The 20,865-nt window shown below is 49.9% G+C and overlaps 3 protein-coding genes across 5 annotated transcripts; all 3 read right to left on the bottom strand.

Moving 5' to 3' along the window:
• Nucleotides 1-2,722: 2,722 nt before the first annotated feature.
• Nucleotides 2,723-8,557, bottom strand: LOC117414199 (UDP-glucose 4-epimerase-like). 2 transcript variants are annotated; one of them, XM_059000307.1, is made up of 11 exons: nucleotides 8,400-8,557; nucleotides 7,117-7,243; nucleotides 6,196-6,308; nucleotides 5,847-5,960; nucleotides 5,561-5,737; nucleotides 4,931-5,044; nucleotides 4,772-4,838; nucleotides 4,546-4,631; nucleotides 4,227-4,304; nucleotides 3,860-3,974; nucleotides 2,723-3,197 (listed from the first exon to the last, which is right to left on the bottom strand). In XM_059000307.1, the coding sequence occupies exons 2-11, from the start codon at nucleotides 7,235-7,237 to the stop codon at nucleotides 3,133-3,135; spliced, it is 1,050 nt and encodes a 349-aa protein (XP_058856290.1). In that variant the 5' UTR covers nucleotides 7,238-7,243; nucleotides 8,400-8,557; the 3' UTR covers nucleotides 2,723-3,132. The 2 variants fall into 2 exon arrangements, with proteins under 2 accessions (XP_058856290.1, XP_058856289.1); XM_059000306.1 differs by having other exon boundaries at nucleotides 6,196-6,311; nucleotides 8,400-8,556.
• A 937-nt stretch (nucleotides 8,558-9,494) lies between these two features.
• Nucleotides 9,495-15,533, bottom strand: LOC117964594 (hydroxymethylglutaryl-CoA lyase, mitochondrial-like). 2 transcript variants are annotated; one of them, XM_034908565.2, is made up of 8 exons: nucleotides 15,360-15,533; nucleotides 13,845-13,931; nucleotides 13,608-13,715; nucleotides 12,895-13,139; nucleotides 12,673-12,736; nucleotides 12,085-12,273; nucleotides 10,429-10,554; nucleotides 9,495-10,078 (listed from the first exon to the last, which is right to left on the bottom strand). In XM_034908565.2, exons 1-8 carry the CDS (start codon nucleotides 15,378-15,380, stop codon nucleotides 9,977-9,979), a joined length of 942 nt encoding a protein of 313 aa, XP_034764456.2. In that variant the 5' UTR covers nucleotides 15,381-15,533; the 3' UTR covers nucleotides 9,495-9,976. The 2 variants fall into 2 exon arrangements, with proteins under 2 accessions (XP_034764456.2, XP_034764455.2); XM_034908564.2 differs by lacking the exon at nucleotides 15,360-15,533 and adding an exon at nucleotides 14,496-14,712.
• A 444-nt stretch (nucleotides 15,534-15,977) lies between these two features.
• On the bottom strand, nucleotides 15,978-20,754 carry LOC117413351 (tissue alpha-L-fucosidase-like). The gene is made up of 9 exons (XM_058999403.1): nucleotides 20,601-20,754; nucleotides 20,113-20,494; nucleotides 19,621-19,755; nucleotides 19,328-19,465; nucleotides 18,665-18,770; nucleotides 18,218-18,418; nucleotides 17,910-18,100; nucleotides 17,216-17,315; nucleotides 15,978-17,086 (listed from the first exon to the last, which is right to left on the bottom strand). Exons 2-9 carry the CDS (start codon nucleotides 20,469-20,471, stop codon nucleotides 16,946-16,948), a joined length of 1,371 nt encoding a protein of 456 aa, XP_058855386.1. The 5' UTR covers nucleotides 20,472-20,494; nucleotides 20,601-20,754; the 3' UTR covers nucleotides 15,978-16,945.
• Nucleotides 20,755-20,865: the final 111 nt, after the last annotated feature.

Genomic DNA, 20,865 nt, shown 5'->3' with positions numbered 1-20,865 from the left:
GAACTTCATTTCTTTCTGTCTGTCAGAGTTACATTATTTCTAAGTTTTGAACTTACTAACTTAAACTGCTGTTTTCAGTGTCGTTTCCTGTGTCTCTACGTGGTCAGGATGTGCATCTTATATTTTCTTTAGTCCTCACGTGAGCTGTTTGGTTTGCATTCCTTGCGTGGGCCTCTTCGAGTTAAATGCAAGGTGTTAACACATATCATGTGTGGTTGACACCTTTATTATATTCGATGTGTCGAATGGAATCTCTTTTTCCACTGTTCTCATTATAGACGCCGTTTCTGTCTTGAGTGTAATATCCTGCAACAGTCATAAAAGTCTTCGTTTTAAACAGTTCTTTCAAATGACCCTTTACAGGGTATAGTTCCTACACTTTCAATGTGTGCATTACCCGCTTCTCTGTAGGAGCGTCGTTCACTGGCAGGGGCTCCCTTCTGAGAATCTGTGCACTGGGAGGATGTTTTTTATATAGTGTATGAATAATTCATTCAAGTACTAGCTGGCATTTTACAACACCATTAAGCAGCTCTCTCGCTGGCTCAGTTAATAGCGCACTGGACTCTGCTTCACAGGGTAGTTGGTTCAAGTCCCACATGAGATGTTTGTGTTAATCCCTAATTTTCCAAATTATTGTTTCATTTACCATATAGACCTATAAGGTTTGGCTTCCATTTCAAATCACAAATGAAATGTTGAATCAGTGTGTCTCCCCAGGTCCACATCACACAATGTAATAATGTGTTTCGCGCAGCAGGAGAGCCAGCTGGCTGCTTGCTCTGCTGGTAGAGCGTGGGACTCTGATGCTCAGGTTAGTGGCTTCAAACCCCATGTTAGGAGGATGTGCTTTCATTTCATTTTCAAAGACTTGGCCTTTTTGTAAAATCAAGTCTAAGGGGTTGATGGTCTTAAGCTTAAAAATAATATGAAGAGGCTGATATAAGATCTTCTCTGCAATGCTAACCTCACACAAGAAGACAGGTGGTGCAGTGGGCTAGTTCACTAGTATGCTGTGCTGCTCCTCCTCGGAGTACCGGGTTCAAATCCAGGTGAGTTCTTTGTTTTCAAATACTTTGTTAATTTCTCATATAGACAATGAATTGTATACTTTCCTATATAGAGAACGATAAAGCAAGCGGTGAGGTGGCACAGGGGGCTGATTCACTCGCATGCTGTGCTGTGCTCCTTGGAGTACCGGGTTCAAATCCTGCTAATTTCTTGCTTTATTTTCAAAAAACTGGTTCATTGACCTCATAGCCAGCGTGCAGCAGAGCTTTCCTGTGGGAGCTTGTGGCGCAGTGGGTTACACCCACGGCCTCCTCTCCCTGAAGACGGCGGTTCGAATCCTGGTCCCGGAGGTGAGTTCCTGAAGGTAAGTAATGATGTTGGTTGTGTTTCCACAGATGGAGGAGGAGGAGAAGGAGGAGGAGAAGAAGAAGACCTGCCCTGTGGAGGGAGGAGGAGAAGATGGAGAGCAGGTAGGAGAGGATAGAATGGGGGGGGTCTGGCCCCCCCTGCCTGGGAGGAGAATGTCTGGTGGCAGTGTTGCTGCTTGAGACAAGTGGAACTTTTGCTCTGAAAGTCTTTTTGTAAAAGTCACTTACTAAATAGCTTTAAAAAAAACTTACATTATATCAGTGACTTAGTAACAAGTTATTTAAGTCACTGATATAGTGTTATTAGTTTTTTTTTTAAGTAAGTGACTTTTACAAAAAGACTTTCAGAGCAAAAGTTCCACTTGTCACAGGCAGCAACACTGCCACCAGACATTCTCCTCCCAGGCGGGGGGGGCCAGACCCCCCCCATTCTATCCTCTCCTACCTGCTCTCCATCTTCTCCTCCTCCCTCCACAGGGCAGGTCTTCTTCTTCTCCTCCTCCTTCTCCTCCTCCTCCATCTGTGGAAACACAACCAACATCATTACTTACCTTCAGGAACTCACCTCCGGGACCAGGATTCGAACCGCCGTCTTCAGGGAGAGGAGGCCGTGGGTGTAACCCACTGCGCCACAAGCTCCCACAGGAAAGCTCTGCTGCACGCTGGCTATGAGGTCAATGAACCAGTTTTTTGAAAATAAAGCAAGAAATTAGCAGGATTTGAACCCGGTACTCCAAGGAGCACAGCACAGCATGCGAGTGAATCAGCCCCCTGTGCCACCTCACCGCTTGCTTGATCATGCTCTATATAGGAAAGTATACAATTCATTGTCTATATGAGAAATTAACAAAGTATTTGAAAACAAAGAACTCACCTGGATTCGAACCCGGTACTCCGAGGAGGAGCAGCACAGCATGCTAGTGAACTAGCCCACTGCACCACCTCTCTTTTTGCGACAGCCTAGCAGTCTAACCTTGTATAAGAGATGAGCTTCCCTTTTCAGAGCTCACACTGCTGGAGTTCAGAATCCTGGATCTTACTGCAGAGTTTCATGCCACTGAAGAGAGGAGGGATTATGAAACACAAACCCACTCTGCTTTACCAAACACAAACCCACTCTGCTTTGAAGAAGACCTTCTTTTAAGATTCTAATGCTGCCACCTAACGGCCTTTTGCTGTAACTGCGAGTGACGGTCCTGTCTGATCCTCATAAAATATATCAAGCATTGTTTAGTGTGTGAACGGAGCTGCATCGGTCTAAAACAGAAACGCCATCACGTGCAGATTCAGCCTACAGTACATTGGAAGAGGAGTCTGTAGAAATACCCACGGTGCACAAGTCATACTGTCAACACAGTGTTTAATTAGAAAGAAGTAGAAAAGCTCACAATCATTTGTAGTGATACACAGACACGTACAGAGTCTGCCCATTAGGAGTCTCTATTCTCATCCCCCACACCCAAGCAGAGACGGAGAGACGGACAGACAGAAAGTCCTTTTAGGTCCCTTGCTAAATTCTCCTTCTATATTCTTGTTTCAGCAGTACAGTATAACAATGGCACTGTTTAAAAATGTATTATATTAATAACAATTAATAATAATTAATCAAAGTGATACAAATCGTATTAAATTATTTTCTTATTATTCCAGTTTCTTCCTTCAAGTTTCGACAATCGGTCATCAAAGCCATGATTTTGTGGAGGCTGCCTCCCTACATTCTGATTGGCTGCGAGGAGGGTGGGAGGGGCCTGTGTTATGACTCCGCCCCTTTGCTGAAGCCAGTTGGATTCTGGGATTGCCAGCGCCACAGGTCCTCACCTGGGAACAGGACAGAGAGTTCAGAAACAAACAAACAAACAAACAAACCAAGATTATAAAATACGCAACATGTGTTACTCCAGCTCCTCACCTGCTGTGTGTGAACCTGTATCAGTACTGATACAGGTGTGTGCTATGCAGGTGAGGTCAGGTATTGATACAGGTGTGTGCTATGCAGGTGAGGTATTGATACAGGTGTGTGCTATGCAGGTGAGGTCAGGTATTGATACAGGTGTGTGCTATGCAGGTGAGGTATTGATACAGGTGTGTGCTATGCAGGTGAGGTCAGGTATTGATACAGGTGTGTGCTATGCAGGTGAGGTACTGATACAGGTGTGTGCTATGCAGGTGAGGTCAGGTATTGATACAGGTGTGTGCTATGCAGGTGAGGTCAGGTATTGATAAAGGTGTGTGCTATGCAGGTGAGGTCAGGTATTGATACAGGTGTGTGCTATGCAGGTGAGGTACTGATACAGGTGTGTGCTATGCAGGTGAGGTCAGGTATTGATACAGGTGTGTGCTATGCAGGTGAGGTCAGGTACTGATACAGGTGTGTGCTATGCAGGTGAGGTCAGGTATTGATACAGGTATGTGCAGGTGAGGTCAGGTATAGAGTAAGGTTTGTAATGTCAGGTGTTCTCAGTATCAGCCCCCACACTCACACATCTTGTCGAGTCCGAAGCTGGCTCTCCAGCCCAGCTCCTTCTCAGCCAGGCTGGGGTCCGCGTAGCAGGAGGCGATATCCCCCTCCCTGCGGGGAGCGATCTGGTACGGGATCTGCAGGGGAGAGAGGACAGGGGTTAGCAAGACAGCAGGGCAAAGAGCAGACACAGAGACACACACACAGAAACACAGAAACACAGAGAGATGGAGAGCACGGCCGAGCAAGGCACACACAGGGAGACACACAGAAACACAGAGAGGTGGAGAGCACGGCCGAGCAAGGCACACACAGGGAGACACACAGAAACACAGAGAGGCGGAGAGCACGGCCGAGCAAGGCACACACAGGGAGACACACAGACTCACCTCCTTCCCTGAAGCCTTCTCCATGGCCTTCACCATCTCCAGCACCGAGTAGCCAGTGCCTGTGCCCAGGTTATACACCTGCAGCGAGGGAGAGGGGAGAGGACAGAGCATCGTCAAGGGTGCTGTGCCATACCAGCCACTACCCACCCCACCTCCTGAGAGGTCAGAGTGGTTTTGCCACCAGTGGGCTTACTGGCCACTCCGACCTTGAGAGGGTGTAAGAGCAGCTTGCACACAGCATCCTACAGTATTTTTTTTGTAACATAGCATTTGAGAACATTTCAAAAGCGTGCTCGTTCTGGTCTGGTCCATCCACTACCTTGCAGCCACACTTTTCTTCCAGCTTCTTCACAGCAGCGATGTGGCCCTTCGCCAAGTCGACCACATGGATATAATCCCTCACTCCTGCAGAGAGAGAGAGAGAGGGGAGAGACGTATGTCATCAATCTCGTTCCTTAACAAAACACACAATGTAAAGATCTGTCAGATGCATCGCAGAACAAACGAGTTGGCTTGTGCCGTTAGCAGGGTTAGCAGAACCCTACCTGTCCCATCAGGGGTCCCGTAGTCCTTCCCAAACACACTGAGGTGCTTCCTGCGTCCGATAGCCACCTGCGGGAGAGAGAGGAAAGGGAAGAGGTTACTTCATCACTCTTGCTGTTCCTCTTATGAGTTGCCCCTCTCCCCTCTCCCTGGCTGGGTACCTGTGCTACGAAGGGCAGCAGGTTGTTGGGAATGCCCTGGGGGTCCTCTCCGATCTGCCCGGACTGGTGCGCTCCGATCGGGTTGAAATAGCGCAGGAGGACCGCGTTCCAGCCCTGGAGGAGAAACGCAGCACTGAGCAAACACGGCAGACTCTCCCATCTCCCCTCTCTCCACTCCACCATCTCCCATCTCTCCACTCCACCATCTCCCATCTCTCCACTCCTCCATCTCCCCTCTCTCCACTCCACCATCTCCCCTCTCTCCACTCCACCATCTCCCCTCTCTCCACTCCACCATCTCCCCTCTCTCCACACTCCACTCCCCCATCTCTCCACTCCTCCATCTCCCCTCTCTCCAGACTCCACTCCCCCATCTCCCCTCTCCCCTCTCCAGACTCCACTCTCCCCATCTCCCCTCTCCAGACTCCACTCCCCCATCTCCCATCTCCCATCTACCCCTCTCCCCTCTCCCCATCTCCTCTCTCCAGACTCCACTCCCCACTCCCCACTCCCCACTCCCCACTCCCCCATCCCCCATCCCCCATCTCCTCTCTACAGACTCCCCTCTCCCCTCTCTCCAGACTCCACTCCCCCGTCTCTCCCCACTGTCCCCCCCCTCTCTCTCGTCACCTTCTCTGCCCTGCACTGGTCCTGTATCATCTCCTCGATGAAGTACTTGGTTTTCCCGTAGGGGTTGGTGCAGCCCCCCGCAGGGTGGTCTTCGTCGATGGGCAGGCGCTGGGGGTCTCCGTACACCGTGGCGGAGCTGCTGAACACGATGTTGAGCACGCCGTGAGCATGCATGGCCTGCGGGACACGGGACGACACGCAGTCAACACGCAGCGAGCACAGCACGCAGGAGCAATGCAAGTGTATGTAATGCAGAGCTAGATAACCCGGGGAACCCCAGACTGACCTCCAGCAGGTTGATGGTTCCAGTCAGGTTGACCCGGTAGTATTTCAGAGGCTTCTGGACTGACTCTCCCACAGCCTTCAAACCAGCAAAGTGCATGACTGCTGAGAACTGGTGCTGAGAGAGAGAGGGGGAGAGAGAGGGAGAGTGAGAGAGGGGAGAGACAGACACAGCCAGGTACAGAAATGCTAAGGCCATCAAGACACACTGACATAGACTTCAGACAGACAGAAAGACTGGCAGGCAGACGGGCAGAGAAGCTGACAGACGGACAGACAGACAGACAGACAGACAGACAGACAGACAGACAGACAGGCAGACACACAGAGCTCCCTCTCTCTCTCTCTCTCACCTCCTTGAAGATGGCGTCGAGCCCGGCCCGGTCCAGCAGGTCCAGCTCCCTGAACTCGATCCGGGTGTGAAGGATCCGCTCTATCCGACACAGGCTCTCCGGGGAACCACCCTCTCCTCGAGAGAGACAGAGAGAGTCAGCACCCCAATCATCCATCACTCGCCCCCCTCCCCAAGAGACAGAGAGGCGTCATTTATAACTTCTTTGATTGCATGAGGGTTAAATAAAATATCAAAATTGTTGGGTTGTTTTTTTGGTTTGTTTTTTTAATTGTGTCTCAATCCGAAAATTCTTGGTGATGCAAAACTTTTGGCCACAGCTGGAGGGTTCAGGGCTATAGGGCGAGTTGTGCAGGTGCAGGGTGTAGGGGTGCAGGGTGTAGGGGTGCAGAGTTTAGGGGTGCAGAGTGTAGGGGTGCAGAGTGTAGGGGTGCAGAGTTTAGGGGTGCAGAGTTTAGGGGTGTAGGGTATATGGTGCAGAGTATAGGGGTGCAGGTGCAGGGTTGCAGGGTGTAGGGTGCAGGGTATAGGGTGCAGGGTGTAGGGTGCAGAGTTTAGGGGTGCAGTGTTTAGGGGTGTAGGGTGTATGGTGCAGAGTATAGGGGTGCGGGGTGCAGGGTGCAGGGTGTAGGGTGCAGAGTATAGGGGTGCAGAGTTTAGGGGTGCAGAGTTTAGGGGTGTAGGGTGTATGGTGCAGAGTATAGGGGTGCAGGTGCAGGGTTGCAGGGTGTAGGTTGCAGGGTATAGGGTGCAGAGTTTAGGGGTGCAGTGTTTATGGGTGTAGGGGTGTAGGGTGTATGGTGCAGAGTATAGGGGTGCAGGTGCAGGGTTGCAGGGTGTAGGGTGCAGAGTATAGGGTGCAGGGTGTATGGTGCAGAGTATAGGGGTGCGGGGTGCAGGGTGCAGGGTGTGCCGCTCTCACCTCGGATGGCGTTGCTGAAGTTATCGATCACCACGGGCGTGTATCCAGCCTGGATCAGCTCCACCACACAGTGGCTGCCAATGTAACCCCCTCCCCCCGTCACCAGAACCTTCTGCGCCATGCTGCCCTGGGGGAGCACGCGGGGAGGCATTCATTAACACAGCGTGCTTCTATCAGCTCCACACAGCTTCCATACACACACACACACGTCATCCGAGGCAGTCTGGAGGCGACAGGGACCTGACAGCAAAGCTGAGCTGCTCACACTGACTCCATACGCATGTTACCAAGACACTGCAGACCTACGCCCTGTGTCCTGTGTCCTGTGCAGGGGGGGGGACAGATCTGTGCGCAGGATCATATTAACGTGACTGGCATGCCTTCTCGCTGTGGGATTCAGAGCGCTGAAACGGACCCTGTCTGCAGTGGTTTGGAAGCGATGGCAGCTCTGTGCAGTGTGTGATCACAGCAGCAGGGCACTGCCACTGCCACACACACGCACGCACGCACGCACACTCCCCTTGGCTTGAGGATATTCTACAAACAGGAAATCGTCTGCAGCTCCTATGTCGCGTTGCACAGACAGAACACAGCGCCATTCAAACAGTCCATACAATGACTGCCTTATACTAAACTAGCAGCCGTGTGTGTATATATACACACACACACACACACAATATATACAGCGTGGCTGGTTTATATACACCACTGCAGGGCACGAGAAGGCTAACGTTGTCTTTACTTAAACTTTAATGATTGTTTTTATCTTTGTATTAATTTGTTGGGGTCCTAACTGTCCTAAAGGCAGGGGGTACAGCTCGATATGATCCGATGCTAGTGACACTAGAGGTACACGCGTACAGTATCTACCGTGCTCTTAGTATCCGGACGGTGAACAATACATTCAAACCGGAATGATTGGATACGTAACCAGCTCGTCACAATCACTACCAAGTGCTTAGCAAATAACCCGTTTGCAATCTGAACAAAAAAACACACAGTACGTAACCCTTAAGCAGACAGCCTTTGGGAACAGTGTCTTTACTTTGGTGAAACCCTTCCCTGCCGCACGCTGTATAACATGAGCAGCACCGTGATGTATTTAAGTCTAATGCATGAATGCAGCTCCGGGTACGAATCTAAATCAGGGCTGATCGGCTGACACTGCACTGTTCTGCAGACCCCACTGAAGTGATCTTCGTTTATAAATTATTGTCAGCAACACCGCTTTAGTGCTCTTACAAATACACCTCCTCCTGCTTTTAAACTGCCGCTAAACGTACCTGTTTAGTTAGCCCTCGCTGTGCTCGGCTCGCTCCCGTGCAGCTGCCTCTCTCTGCCTTCGTGTCAGTTCGTGTGGAGCCGGCGCTTCGGATGGACTCGCAAGTATTATTCCAGTACGTGGACGGGTAGGGGTGCCCCTGCGCCTTTAAGAAACTCGGCTTTCCTGTTCCGTGGACACGTGGAAGGGGGGTGGAATCCCGGCTCTGGTGACGTGATCGCTGGCTCCAGCTCCCTGTGACGTTGCTCTTGCTGTTATTTCCATAGTAACTGCGCCCATGGCGACGCGTCGGCCCGTCGGGTTCAGGGCAGGTCTTGTGATCGCAAGTTTTTTAACCCTGTAATTCGCGAGTGTTTATATACGATTACAGTGCGTTCCTGTACCGTGCCAAAACATTAACACATCCTGTTATTGCATATGTAAAACGCTTTTAACAACGGTGTAAATGTAACAGGCTGCAAGACATGGCGTGAAAACATCAAGCAATTAATAAGGAAGAGTAATCGATGAACTGAAAGCCACGCCGTTTCTCAATGGCGTCCCTTCTCCATGGAGTGTTTCTCGTGATTGATGAGTATCCTGTTGCATCCCGATTCTCCTCGCACAGAGAGAGCTGATGATTATGGAATTCTCTCTAAAACAGATACACAATTTCTACAACTCTGTTTAAACTAAAGCGTCGGCTTTGAACCGTGACATAACGTTTTGAAGTGAAACACGCACAGCTGACCCACGTTAAAGAAACACGTTTCACGAATATAAACCTTTATGAATCCACCAAAACATTTTAAAAAAAAACCAACAATCGCTTTAGGGTATAGTTAGTTTGCATATATTTTACTGTCAGTGAAATACTGGAGGTTTGGTTGGTGAATTCATTTTAGAAAGAGCAACTACACAAGACGGCGATGCATGCAGGCGGTCGAGCTGCTGTATGGATTGCACACTGCAGATTGCAGGTGGGACCGGCTGCAGCCCCAGTTTGATACTGGGAACGAGATGAGATTGAATTTCACAGACTGGCTTTCACAGTACAGCTGGAAATATGGTTTTACAATTCAAGAGTCTTAAACACATATCAAAGTAAATAGATAGATTTGTATTATTATTATTATTATTTTATTTAGGATTTAAGAGATACAAATGAACAAATACAAACTCCCACAAACCAGGCGAGTATTCGGACACAGGAGGGCAGCACACTGCAGACAGGGTTGAATAGTTCAATACAAGCACATTTAACTTGGGATTGCGAATTCAAACCATTGCTGCCTCTGAATTTCCTTCACGTGTTTTATTCCCATTCATAACTATCAAAACACTCAACAGAGCTGAATTCAGAAACACTAAAAGAAACTTCATAAATTCAACGACAAACGTTTCCACTAGAAGTCTTTCTCAGTGTCTTCAGTGTAAATTCAATGACTAACGTTTCCACTAGAAGTCTTTCTCAGTGTCTTTAGTCAAAGTCTACCTGCACGTCTCTTGTTTTTGTATAAGACATTGAGAAAGGCTTCTAGTGGAGCCGTTTGTCACTGAAGTGAAGTTGCTTTTAATACGCCTCAATGCTGAACTCCCTCACAGCTTGCAGGAGGCCTGAGCCACTTTGGAGCTGGTTTTGCGGTTGAGAGCGCGGCAGATAAAGACTCCGGCATCCATCAGCTTCTGCAGGTCCACCCCCTGAGAGAGACAGAGAGAGAGTGAATCACTATTATCATCACTATCATTATCATTATGATTCAGTCTGCCTGGCAGGTGAGAAACAGCAGGGATGGAAACGAGACTCCAATTGCACAGCAGTTTGATGCATTCCTGGTTTTCCTACAAGTTTAATAAGACACACACTTGAGTTTGTTACTTATACACACTGTGGCTAATCAAGCTCGTAGTAACACCATGAATGCGTGAAACTGCTGTGCAACAGGAGTCTCACTTCCAACACTGATCAGTGTCTGCTGTTTGCCCAGTACTGGTAGTGGTTTGCTTGCCCCCCTGCCTCCCTCTCCCCCTCCCCCTGCCCCGTGGCTCACCGTGTGGATGCCCAGCCCGTGCAGCATGTACACCACGTCCTCTGTGGCCACGTTCCCTGAGGCTCCCTGAGCATAGGGACAGCCGCCCAGCCCAGCCACGGACGAGTCCACCACACTCACACCCATCTGGAGCGGGACAGGAGACAGGAGAGAGGGGAGGGGGGGGTTAGAGAGTGCACACTCACACTCACACACGTCTGAAAAAAGAGAGACCACTTGGAGAGACCACACACACACAAACACACTGATACACACACTGGCACAGACAGACACAGTGATACACACACACACACACACAGACACACTGATACACACACTGGCACAGACAGACACAGTGATACACACACACACACAAACACACTGATACACACACTGGCACAGACAGACACAGTGATACACACACACACACACACAGACACACTGATACACACACTGGCACAGACAGACACAGTGATACACACACACACACACACACACACAGACACACTGATACACACACTGGCACAGACAGACACAGTGATACACACACACACAGACACACTGATACACACACTGGCACAGACAGACACAGTGATACACACACACACAGACACACTGATACACACACTGGCACAGACAGACACAGTGATACACACACACACACACACACACTGATACACACACTGGCACAGACAGACACAGTGATACACACACACACACACACACACTGATACACACACTGGCACAGACAGACACAGTGATACACACACACACACACAGACACACTGATACACACACTGGCACAGACAGACACAGTGATACACACACACAGACACACTGATACACACACTGGCACAGACAGACACAGTGATACACACACACACAGACACACTGATACACACACTGGCACAGACAGACACAGTGATACACACACACACACAGACACACTGATACACACACTGGCACAGACAGACACAGTGATACACACACACACACACAGACACACTGATACACACACTGGCACAGACAGACACAGTGATACACACACACACACAGACACACTGATACACACACTGGCACAGACAGACACAGTGATACACACACACACACACAGACACACTGATACACACACTGGCACAGACAGACACAGTGATACACACACACACACACACAGACACACTGATACACACACTGGCACAGACAGACACAGTGATACACACACACACAGACACACTGATACACACACTGGCACAGACAGACACAGTGATACACACACACACACACACACACAGACACACTGATACACACACTGGCACAGACAGACACAGTGATACACACACACACACACAGACACACTGATACACACACTGGCACAGACAGACACAGTGATACACACACACACACACACACAGACACACTGATACACACACTGGCACAGACAGACACAGTGATACACACACACACAGACACACTGATACACACACTGGCACAGACAGACACAGTGATACACACACACACACACACAAACACACTGATACACACACTGGCACAGACAGACACAGTGATACACACACACACAGACACAGTGATACACACACACACACACACACACACAGACACAGTGATACACACACACACACACACACTCTGTCGCACTCGCTCCCCCTGGCAGTGTACCTGCAGTGCTACGAGGATGTTGGCGAGCGCTTGCCCGTAGGTGTCATGGCAGTGCACGGCGATGGCGCTGATCGGCACCTCGCGGCTCACGGCCGTCAGCATCTCCTGCATGCCCCGCGGCGTGCCCACACCAATCGTATCACCCAGCGAGATCTCGTAGCAGCCCATGGAGTACAGCCGCTTCGCCACCTGGGGGCAGCAGAGAGGGAGGGGCAGAGACAGAGGGAGAGGCGGAGACAGAGAGGGAGGGGCGGAGACAGAGGGGGAGAGGCGGAGACAGAGAGGGAGGGGCGGAGACAGAGGGGGAGAGGCGGAGACAGAGGGAGGGGCGGAGACAGAGAGGGAGGGGCGGAGACAGAGAGGGAGGGGCGGAGACAGAGGGGGAGAGGCGGAGACAGAGGGGGAGGGGCGGGGCCAGAGAGGGAGGGGCGGGGCCAGAGAGGGAGAGGGATCAATCAACCATTATATAAATCAAGGTACAACTAAGACCATTTAGGTGTTTTGTTTTGTTTTTCTAGTTTTCTCCTGTGTCTCGCTTTCCTTCTGTTATTTTATCCTACATGGACTTTGTTACAAAACGCGACTCACCTGGGCGACCTTCTCTGGAGAGACCTTCCCCTCGTAGGGGCAGCCGAGCACACAGGACACGTAGCTGAGAGGAGAGAGGAAGAGTTAAACGCTCTGGAGAGCAAACAATACATTCAACCTGACAGCGAACCACTCCCCCCTCCCACCCCCTCACACCTTCCACCATCTCCGCACCCCCACCAGTGCACGCTCTCCTGTAGCCCTCTCTCGCCCCGCTCTCACCCCCTCACTGGCACGCTCTGCTCCTTGGCAGCCCGGGTCACCTCCTCAAACCTCTGCAGGCTCTCCTCCACGCTGCAGTTGATGTTCTTCTTGCTGAAGAGCTCCGAGGCCGCCCCGAAGATGGCCACCTCCCGCGCCCCTGCCCGGACCGCGGCCTGGAACCCCTGCAGGTTGGGGGTCAGCACGGGGTAGCTGGCATCGGGGCGCCTCCGAATCCCACGCATCACCTCCACCTGGTCCGCCATCTGAGGGGCTCAGAACAGAGGCAATGAAATAATGCACTGTCTGCACGCTGCATTGGGATCGGATCGGGCTCCCTGCGGTCCTCTGAATGGAATATGACATGCAGCTGGGATGGCAGCGAGACTCCCCTTGCACTTTCACTCCAGTCCTGGTTTTATTATGTTTAATAAGACTCACCTGAGCTTGTTACCGGCACACACTGAGGCTAATCAAGCTGCTAGTAAAACCTGGACTGGGTGAAACTGCTATGCAGTCTTATTCCCATCCCTGTGCTGCAGCACTGAAGGCAGCACAACTGCAAACAGTTTCTGCCATAAAGCAACGAGGCGGCCTTGTTTTCAACTAAAAAATCTTTTTATTCTCATTGAAATTGCTTCATTTTTAGAATGGACTTTGTCTCACTGCTTCATCCTTTATAATGGGAGTTTCTCTCATTGGACCCCCCACCCCCACCGCACCCCACTGCATACCTGAGGGACCCACTTGGGCGACACAAAGCTTGTGGCTTCGATGACAGGAAGACCCGCCTCCGACAGCATGTCAATCAACTGGATCTTCACCTCAGCTGGGACAAGAGTCTGAGAGGGGAGAGCAGAGAGGAGGGGAGAGGCATAAACAGATACACACACACACACACAGTCTCTCTCTCTCTCTCTCTCTCTCTCACACACACACACACACGCACACGCAGCGCTCCCTTGCGGTACCTTCTCGTTCTGCAGCCCATCGCGGGGCCCCACTTCCACAATCTTCACCCGAGTCGGGAGCCGCTTCAAAGGGGTTGAAACGCCGGACTGTGCGGGAGAGACACACGAAGCAGGAGATCAGTGTTTCTGTCAACCAAAAACCTGTTTACCCTCAACAGAATGAGCAGAACTCGCACCCCGATGCACTCACTCACTCACTGTTCGCTTTTATTTTCTTCATTAAGGAGAGACAGGGCTACAAGAACCAGAACTGAAAACGAATGCCTCGGCGATTGCTGTACCGCGCTGTCTGCAACACAAGTCCATATATCGCACACTGGTATTTAGCTTAATTTGCAATGGGACACGGTCGCGCTGGAGACAGTATTAAGGAATTAAGGAATTGGAATTGAAAAAATAAGTAATCGACCGCTACCCTGCAGGAGACTCTGTTTTGGCAGGGTCAGTATTTGTCAGAACAGCGGTTCGTGTTTGTGACCCGTGGTGCTAACGGTCTGCAGGTAAGGGATCCCTGATAAAAACAAACTCGCGGATTCCTGCGATGTTACACAGGCGGTTTATTGATTTCCATCTCTCTTCCTGGTTGCTTATCAGACACGTACATCCGCTAGGTAACATCAATACGTTTTTTGCATATATATATATACTTACAGCTCCGGGTGGGGTCGCGGCGGCGCTCAGTCCCCGGGTTTGAAGCGCCCAACACGGATACACCGCTCTGCAAACACGCATCGCCGTGGCCATCTTTACCAGGGTCAGTCCACCAGACCCGCCTCCAAGCACGTCATCGAGCAACTCCCCCATCCCCTGTTGGAGAGCCGGTCTGACTGGCAGCGGACTGACCAATCAGAACCCAGCTCCAACAGCCAAACAAACACCGACAGGAGGAGGATGTGGACGGGGCTTTAAGCTTTATTTAAAGGCACAGAAACGGGTTTTTTTAATTATTTTTGGATCAATAAAACTAGTATTAAATAAATAATAATAATAATACAGTAACACACTAAAACAGGTAATACGTTATGCACGTAGCCGTTTCAATTTAGCATAGCGGCTGAAACACCTGTATAAATGTAATCGCTTGAGTGTAATTATTATTATTATTTTTTAATATATGGAAGTGTTTCCGCGTTATGGAGTAACTGTACTGTTTGTAGTTCACAGTGCGAGTTTTGGCGTTGGCATTTTATTAAAAAAAAACACAAATATGAGGTTTTGCGTGTAAATGAATGTAGCCCTCGTCTCAACCACTAGATAATGTCCATTTATTTAAAAATCGCAAAGAAACAATGCTTGTATTAGCTACACTAGGAAAGGCAATCTGCTATAGTTCATGCTGAGTGCCTATTTTATTACGGCCAACCCTTTTAAATAATAACTGCATATTATTATTATTATTATTATTATTATTATTATTATTATTATTAAAGCACTGTATTCACACACTATAATTATACCGTCTGTATACAAAGTACCGACACTGGACTCAATTAAATAAAACCTCTTTCAACTTACCTGCGTGCAAACTGCTCCCATTTTCCACAGCGCATTATGTCCTAACGGTCGTCGACATACAGTTACGCGGTTAAATTAAATATATATAAATATACATTGAAATGTTTATTTAAATAAATACATGCAACTTTCTGCCATGGAACAGACGCGTCTTGAAGCCGAACACAGGAGATGCCAGGATAAAAACGCGGCACTGGATTCCGCTTGGACTGAACCGGAGTCTGCTGTACCCAGCTACCTTGCTCGGCTAGGTCAACTCTTGAACATCAGTTATGCTGAAGATTACATCTGTAATCAGCAATCTGGTTGCAAAGGACCCCTTTATTTTACAATATGCCTGCGATGCACAAACAGGAGCCCCTGGGCCCATCTGTGATCCCAAGCAAGCAGGAAAAACACAGTCTTTGAACGGGCTTGTCACGCAAGAGCAAAAGGAGTGTGGGAAATGGATTTTTAAATATTTTGAGAAACGAGGTGAACCCAGGCAGTGTGGAGAAGCCCAGCCCCAGAAGAATGTGAGGAGGGGGGGGGGGGGGGGGGGGGCGCGCGCTTTGATATGGGTGCAGCCAGCGTGTACAGAGCGTTCTGCACCTAACAAATCCACCCTCACAAACACTATCAATGCATCACTGTGTGTTTATTGAGAAACAGCATCTCCCAGCACTTACAACAAACACTGCATCAGCACCAGGCAGCACATTCCTTTAAACAAACCCACCCCCTTGATTTCATCCATGACCGTTTCACATTTAATACATCCACTATATCTTTATAAATCAGTGCATCACAGTTATTTCTTGCTGGTGAAATATCTTGATTGCTTCCGAAGATTTCATTAAAAAGCGACGTGTAAAAAAAAAAAATTAAAAAAATCTAAATCAAACTATGAATTTGAATACTCGTGTTTACATTTCTGTCAGTCATCTGAAAGCAAAAAGAGAAAATAAAGACTGGAAACAAGAGATCAACACGCAGAGACACACACACACACACACACACACACACACACAAACACACTCACAGATACACACACACACACTGACACACACACACACACAAACACACTCACAGATACACACACACACAAACACACTCACAGATACACACACACACACACACACACTCACAGATACACACACACACACACAAACACACTCACAGATACACACACACACACTGACACACACACAAACACACTCACAGATACACACACACACAAACACACTCACAGATACACACACACACACACACAGATACACACACACACACTGACACACACACACACTCACAGATACACACACACACACACACAGATACACACACACACACACTGACACACACACACTCACACACACACACACACACACACAGATACACACACACACACACACTGACACACTCACAGATACACACACACACACACACTGACACACACACACACACACACACACACACTCACACACACACAAACACACTCACAGATACACACACACACACACACTGACACACTCACAGATACACACACACACACACACACTCTCACTCTGCTCAGTCCCCTCTCGCTCTCCACACAGACCCCCGGTTCCTCAGGCCACACCCTGCAGTCTCACAGTCCAGGCCGGGGGGGCAGTGGGAGAGGGAGGACCTGGTGGGGGCAGGAGCACCGACAGGCCCGTCACCCCCAGGGGGGTCCACTTCAGAGGTTTGGGGCTCCCCAGCATCGTCACCTGTCCAGATAAGAACACAAAGTTAAACCCAGGCGTCAGGCTGGTTCGGACAGGCAGTGGTCCAGCCTGGTGTTTACACTGCAGGGACGCTCACACTAGACACACAGTACAGGTCAGTACAGAGCTTACGTTGGTGGCGGGAGACGTTTTGGGCGTGGTCAGTTCCAGCATGTTCTCCGCTGGCCACTGGAAGAAGATTGCGTAAACCAGAGAGTCTCTACTGGTGTACCTGGGAATGGGAGAGGAGTCGAAACAGGTGAGGGTGCGATACGACAGGCAGCACCAGAATACACAGGACACCAAGGCACTGCCATGAAACACCTGAGCGTCCAATACTTCCATTAGAAGAGATTCCCACAGTAACAAGAGTGAAAGCATGGTGAAGCACAGAGGTGTGTGGGAAAGCATTGTAAAGCACAGAGAGGTCTGGTAAAGCATAGGGAAGCATTGTAAAGCACAGAGAGGTCTGGTAAAGCATAGGGAAGCATTGTAAAGCACAGAGAGGTCTGGTAAAGCACAGGGAAGCATTGTAAAGCACAGAGAGGTCTGGTAAAGCATAGGGAAGCATTGTAAAGCACAGAGAGGTCTGGTAAAGCATAGGGAAGCATTGTAAAGCACAGAGAGGTCTGGTAAAGCATAGGGAAGCATTGTACAGCACAGAGAGGTCTGGTAAAGCATAGGGAAGCATTGTAAAGCACAGAGAGGTCTGGTAAAGCACAGGGAAGCATTGTAAAGCACAGAGAGGTGAGATAAAGCATATTTAAAACCTTGCAAACCAGGGTAAGCTATTGTAAATGCACAGTATGTATGTCGTCCTCAGTACCAGATGGGGACAGTGCTGTTCTCGCTCTGCACGTGCCAGGGTCGCGAGGAGTAGATGGCGTCTCCGTTGACCCGCAGCCACGCCCCCACGCCACGCAGCCGCTCCTCAAACACCACAGGGATCGTCCCCTCGGCCGTGGGACCCACGTTGAGCAGGTAGTTCCCTCCCAGGCTCACTGTCTGCACCAGGTCCTACAGAGAGGCAGGGGAGAGGGGGTGAGGCAGCGAGACACACACAGGCAGAGACAGAGACACACACACACAGACACACACACACACACACACACACACACACACGCTCCACTGTACCCTGATGATGGTGGGCAGGTCCAGCAGCTCGCTCAGCTTCATGTCTCTCCGGTAGCCCCAGGAATGTGTGTCCACGGAGGTGCACTTCTCCCACTTGTGCTCAGGCAGCTTCCCAGGGGTGTACTTGTCCTCGCAGTTGTAGTAACCCCCATGTTTACAAGCGCACCCTGCTCCCCAGCGGTCATTCACCACCACTGTGTCCTGAAAGAAACTCAGGTCTGAGATTGTAGCTCCGAGCGTTTCAAAGACTGTATATAAAGACATGAACGAGCTCCCGCGTTCCTTCCCTCAGACAGCGAGATTTCATATAGCAGTCAGTGTGCCCTAGACCACACAGCTTCCCTTCCTCCCAGTCCCTCGGCTCTAATCACTGGACCCCACACCCTGCCTCTCCGCCCCCCCCCTCTGTTGAGCCAGCCTCCTTGACAGGGCTGGTGTTGCACACACCTTGACGGGGCTGCGGTTGTAGAGCCAGGCCAGGAATTCAGTGGAGTTCCAGTATGAATCGGGCGCCTCCCATTCCCCGTCCGACCAGATCAGATCAGGCTTGTACCTGCGAGGCAAGTGCATGATCAGCAGCAGCAGCAGCACCTTCAAAAGAGCACCCATCTGTGCAAAAACACACTACTACATTGTGCGGCTGTCCCACTCTGTATAAACGCAACGCGATTATCATTACTTTGTTACTTGAGAACATCAGGTTCTGCAGGTTTAGGGTGTGGGGTCTGTTATTTTTGCTAGTCACACTGTGATGAAACATTTCGTTGCTAACTCTTATTCTGCACTGCTCTGTAATGCTGTTGATAGAAGTCAAGGTCCTCATCTTCCTCATCTTCATCGCCATCATGCTGGTGGCTCTCATTTGTAAAGCCGTGGCGATGGCGAGGCGGACTGGACTGACAGGTTTGTTGCTCCTGCTCACGCTGCAGCTGCAGCCAGACCATGTGACCCGCATGCAAAGGCACCAGGATGCAGCTGCTTATCTACACTGTTGCACTTGAAAGCTTTGCAACACATCCTGAAGTGACGTTCGCAGAAAAAAAAACAAGCCAAGACGCCAACAAGGTTCTTCAAAGGGACACCAGTAGCAATGCTAATAAGGAGCCTCACCTTTGCACGAGGTCGTAGAGTTCCGGCAGGGTCTTACTGCGGACAAAGTCCTGGGTCTTAAAGCCCGCCTTCTTGTCGGAGAGGTAGAGCGGGTGAAACCATTCGAAGAGGGAATGGTACACTCCATAGCGCAGGTTCCTGGAGGGGAGGCAGACAGACAGAGAGACAGAAATGATGGTGGAATCAACCCGAGTCTATACTTTACACTTAGCAGGGAGATTAACTAAAACAGAGAGGGAGAGCGAGAGAGACAGAGAGAGAGGCGCTTGTGATCAGCGCCTCGGGACCCTCACCTCTTCCTCAGCGCGGCCCCCAGGTCCCCCACAAGGTCGCGGTGTGGCCCCGTGTCCACAGAGTTCCAGTTCCACGACACCGGGGAGCCCCAGTTAGTGAAGCCCTCGTGGTGCTTTGTGGTTAGAACCACGTACCTGCCACACAACACAAACAGAACTGATACGGGGTCCACATAACCTGCATGAACCAAGCGTGCATATACTGGATCTACACTCCAGGGATGGGAATCAGACTCCTGTTGCACAGCAGCTTCACCCAGTCCAGGCTGTACTCCTGTGAGCTGGGTTAGCCCCACTGTATAGATAACAAGCTCAGGTGTGTCTTATTAAAAACTAATAGTGTAAAGCAGGAATGGATCAAACTGCTAGGCAATGGGAGTCTTATTGCACTCGCTGTGACAGTAGGGTGACTGGGTGATCGATTGATTGATTGATTGATTGATTGATTGATTTGAATTACACACACACACACACACTCTGCCATGTACTCACTTCGCTCCGGCAGCTTCGAATAGTTCGGTCCAGCTCTCCGGATCGAAAAATTCGGCCCGAAACTGTGGGGCGAACTCCGGGTAGCTGAACCCGGGCGGGTAGTTCTGCTTCATGAACGCGAGGTAAGCCGCGTTGTGTTCTCCCTGCCAGTGCCACCAGAACCACTCGCTTCGGAACCCGGGTACCGAAAACACGCCCCAGTGCAAGAAGATACCGAACTTGGCCTCGTCGAACCAGGCGGGGAGCGGCCTCGAGTCCAGACTGTCCCAGTCCGGAGTGTACCGAACCCCGGGACCCCACGACGCGTCGACCGAGGCCCAGACGCATAGCAATAACAACAACTGGGCAAGAGACGGCATTGATTTAGCCTGAGAGCAAATACCTATAAACAGCGAGAAAAGAGAAAAGTAAATAAGAGGAACGAAAACCGCTCACAAATTTAAAATAATAATAATAATAATAAGTGTATTCGTCCTCTATTCGCTTACGGTAAGAAGTGTAGACTTGCGTAAACAAGATTGCTTGCAGCTGCACACAGTTTCATTAAATGACTTCCCCAGTTCAGCTGCTTTGTGATTCTGTTTCATATTTCTGCTTTATGGTTTTTATAGATATATTTTTTTTTGGGGGGGGGGGGATTTGTTCCGCTTCCTGGTCACCCGCCTCCCATGTGATTCACACGTGACCCGTGTTTTAAAGGAACCGGGTACGATTTAAATACAGTGTGCAGCAAGGACGTTCTTAAAACAAATG

This window comes from Acipenser ruthenus, chromosome 25, assembly GCF_902713425.1.
Source record: "Acipenser ruthenus chromosome 25, fAciRut3.2 maternal haplotype, whole genome shotgun sequence".
NCBI classification, from domain to species: domain Eukaryota; kingdom Metazoa; phylum Chordata; class Actinopteri; order Acipenseriformes; family Acipenseridae; genus Acipenser; species Acipenser ruthenus.
The sequence above is the reverse complement of the archived record's forward strand: the minus strand, read 5'-3'. Positions and strand labels throughout refer to the sequence as shown.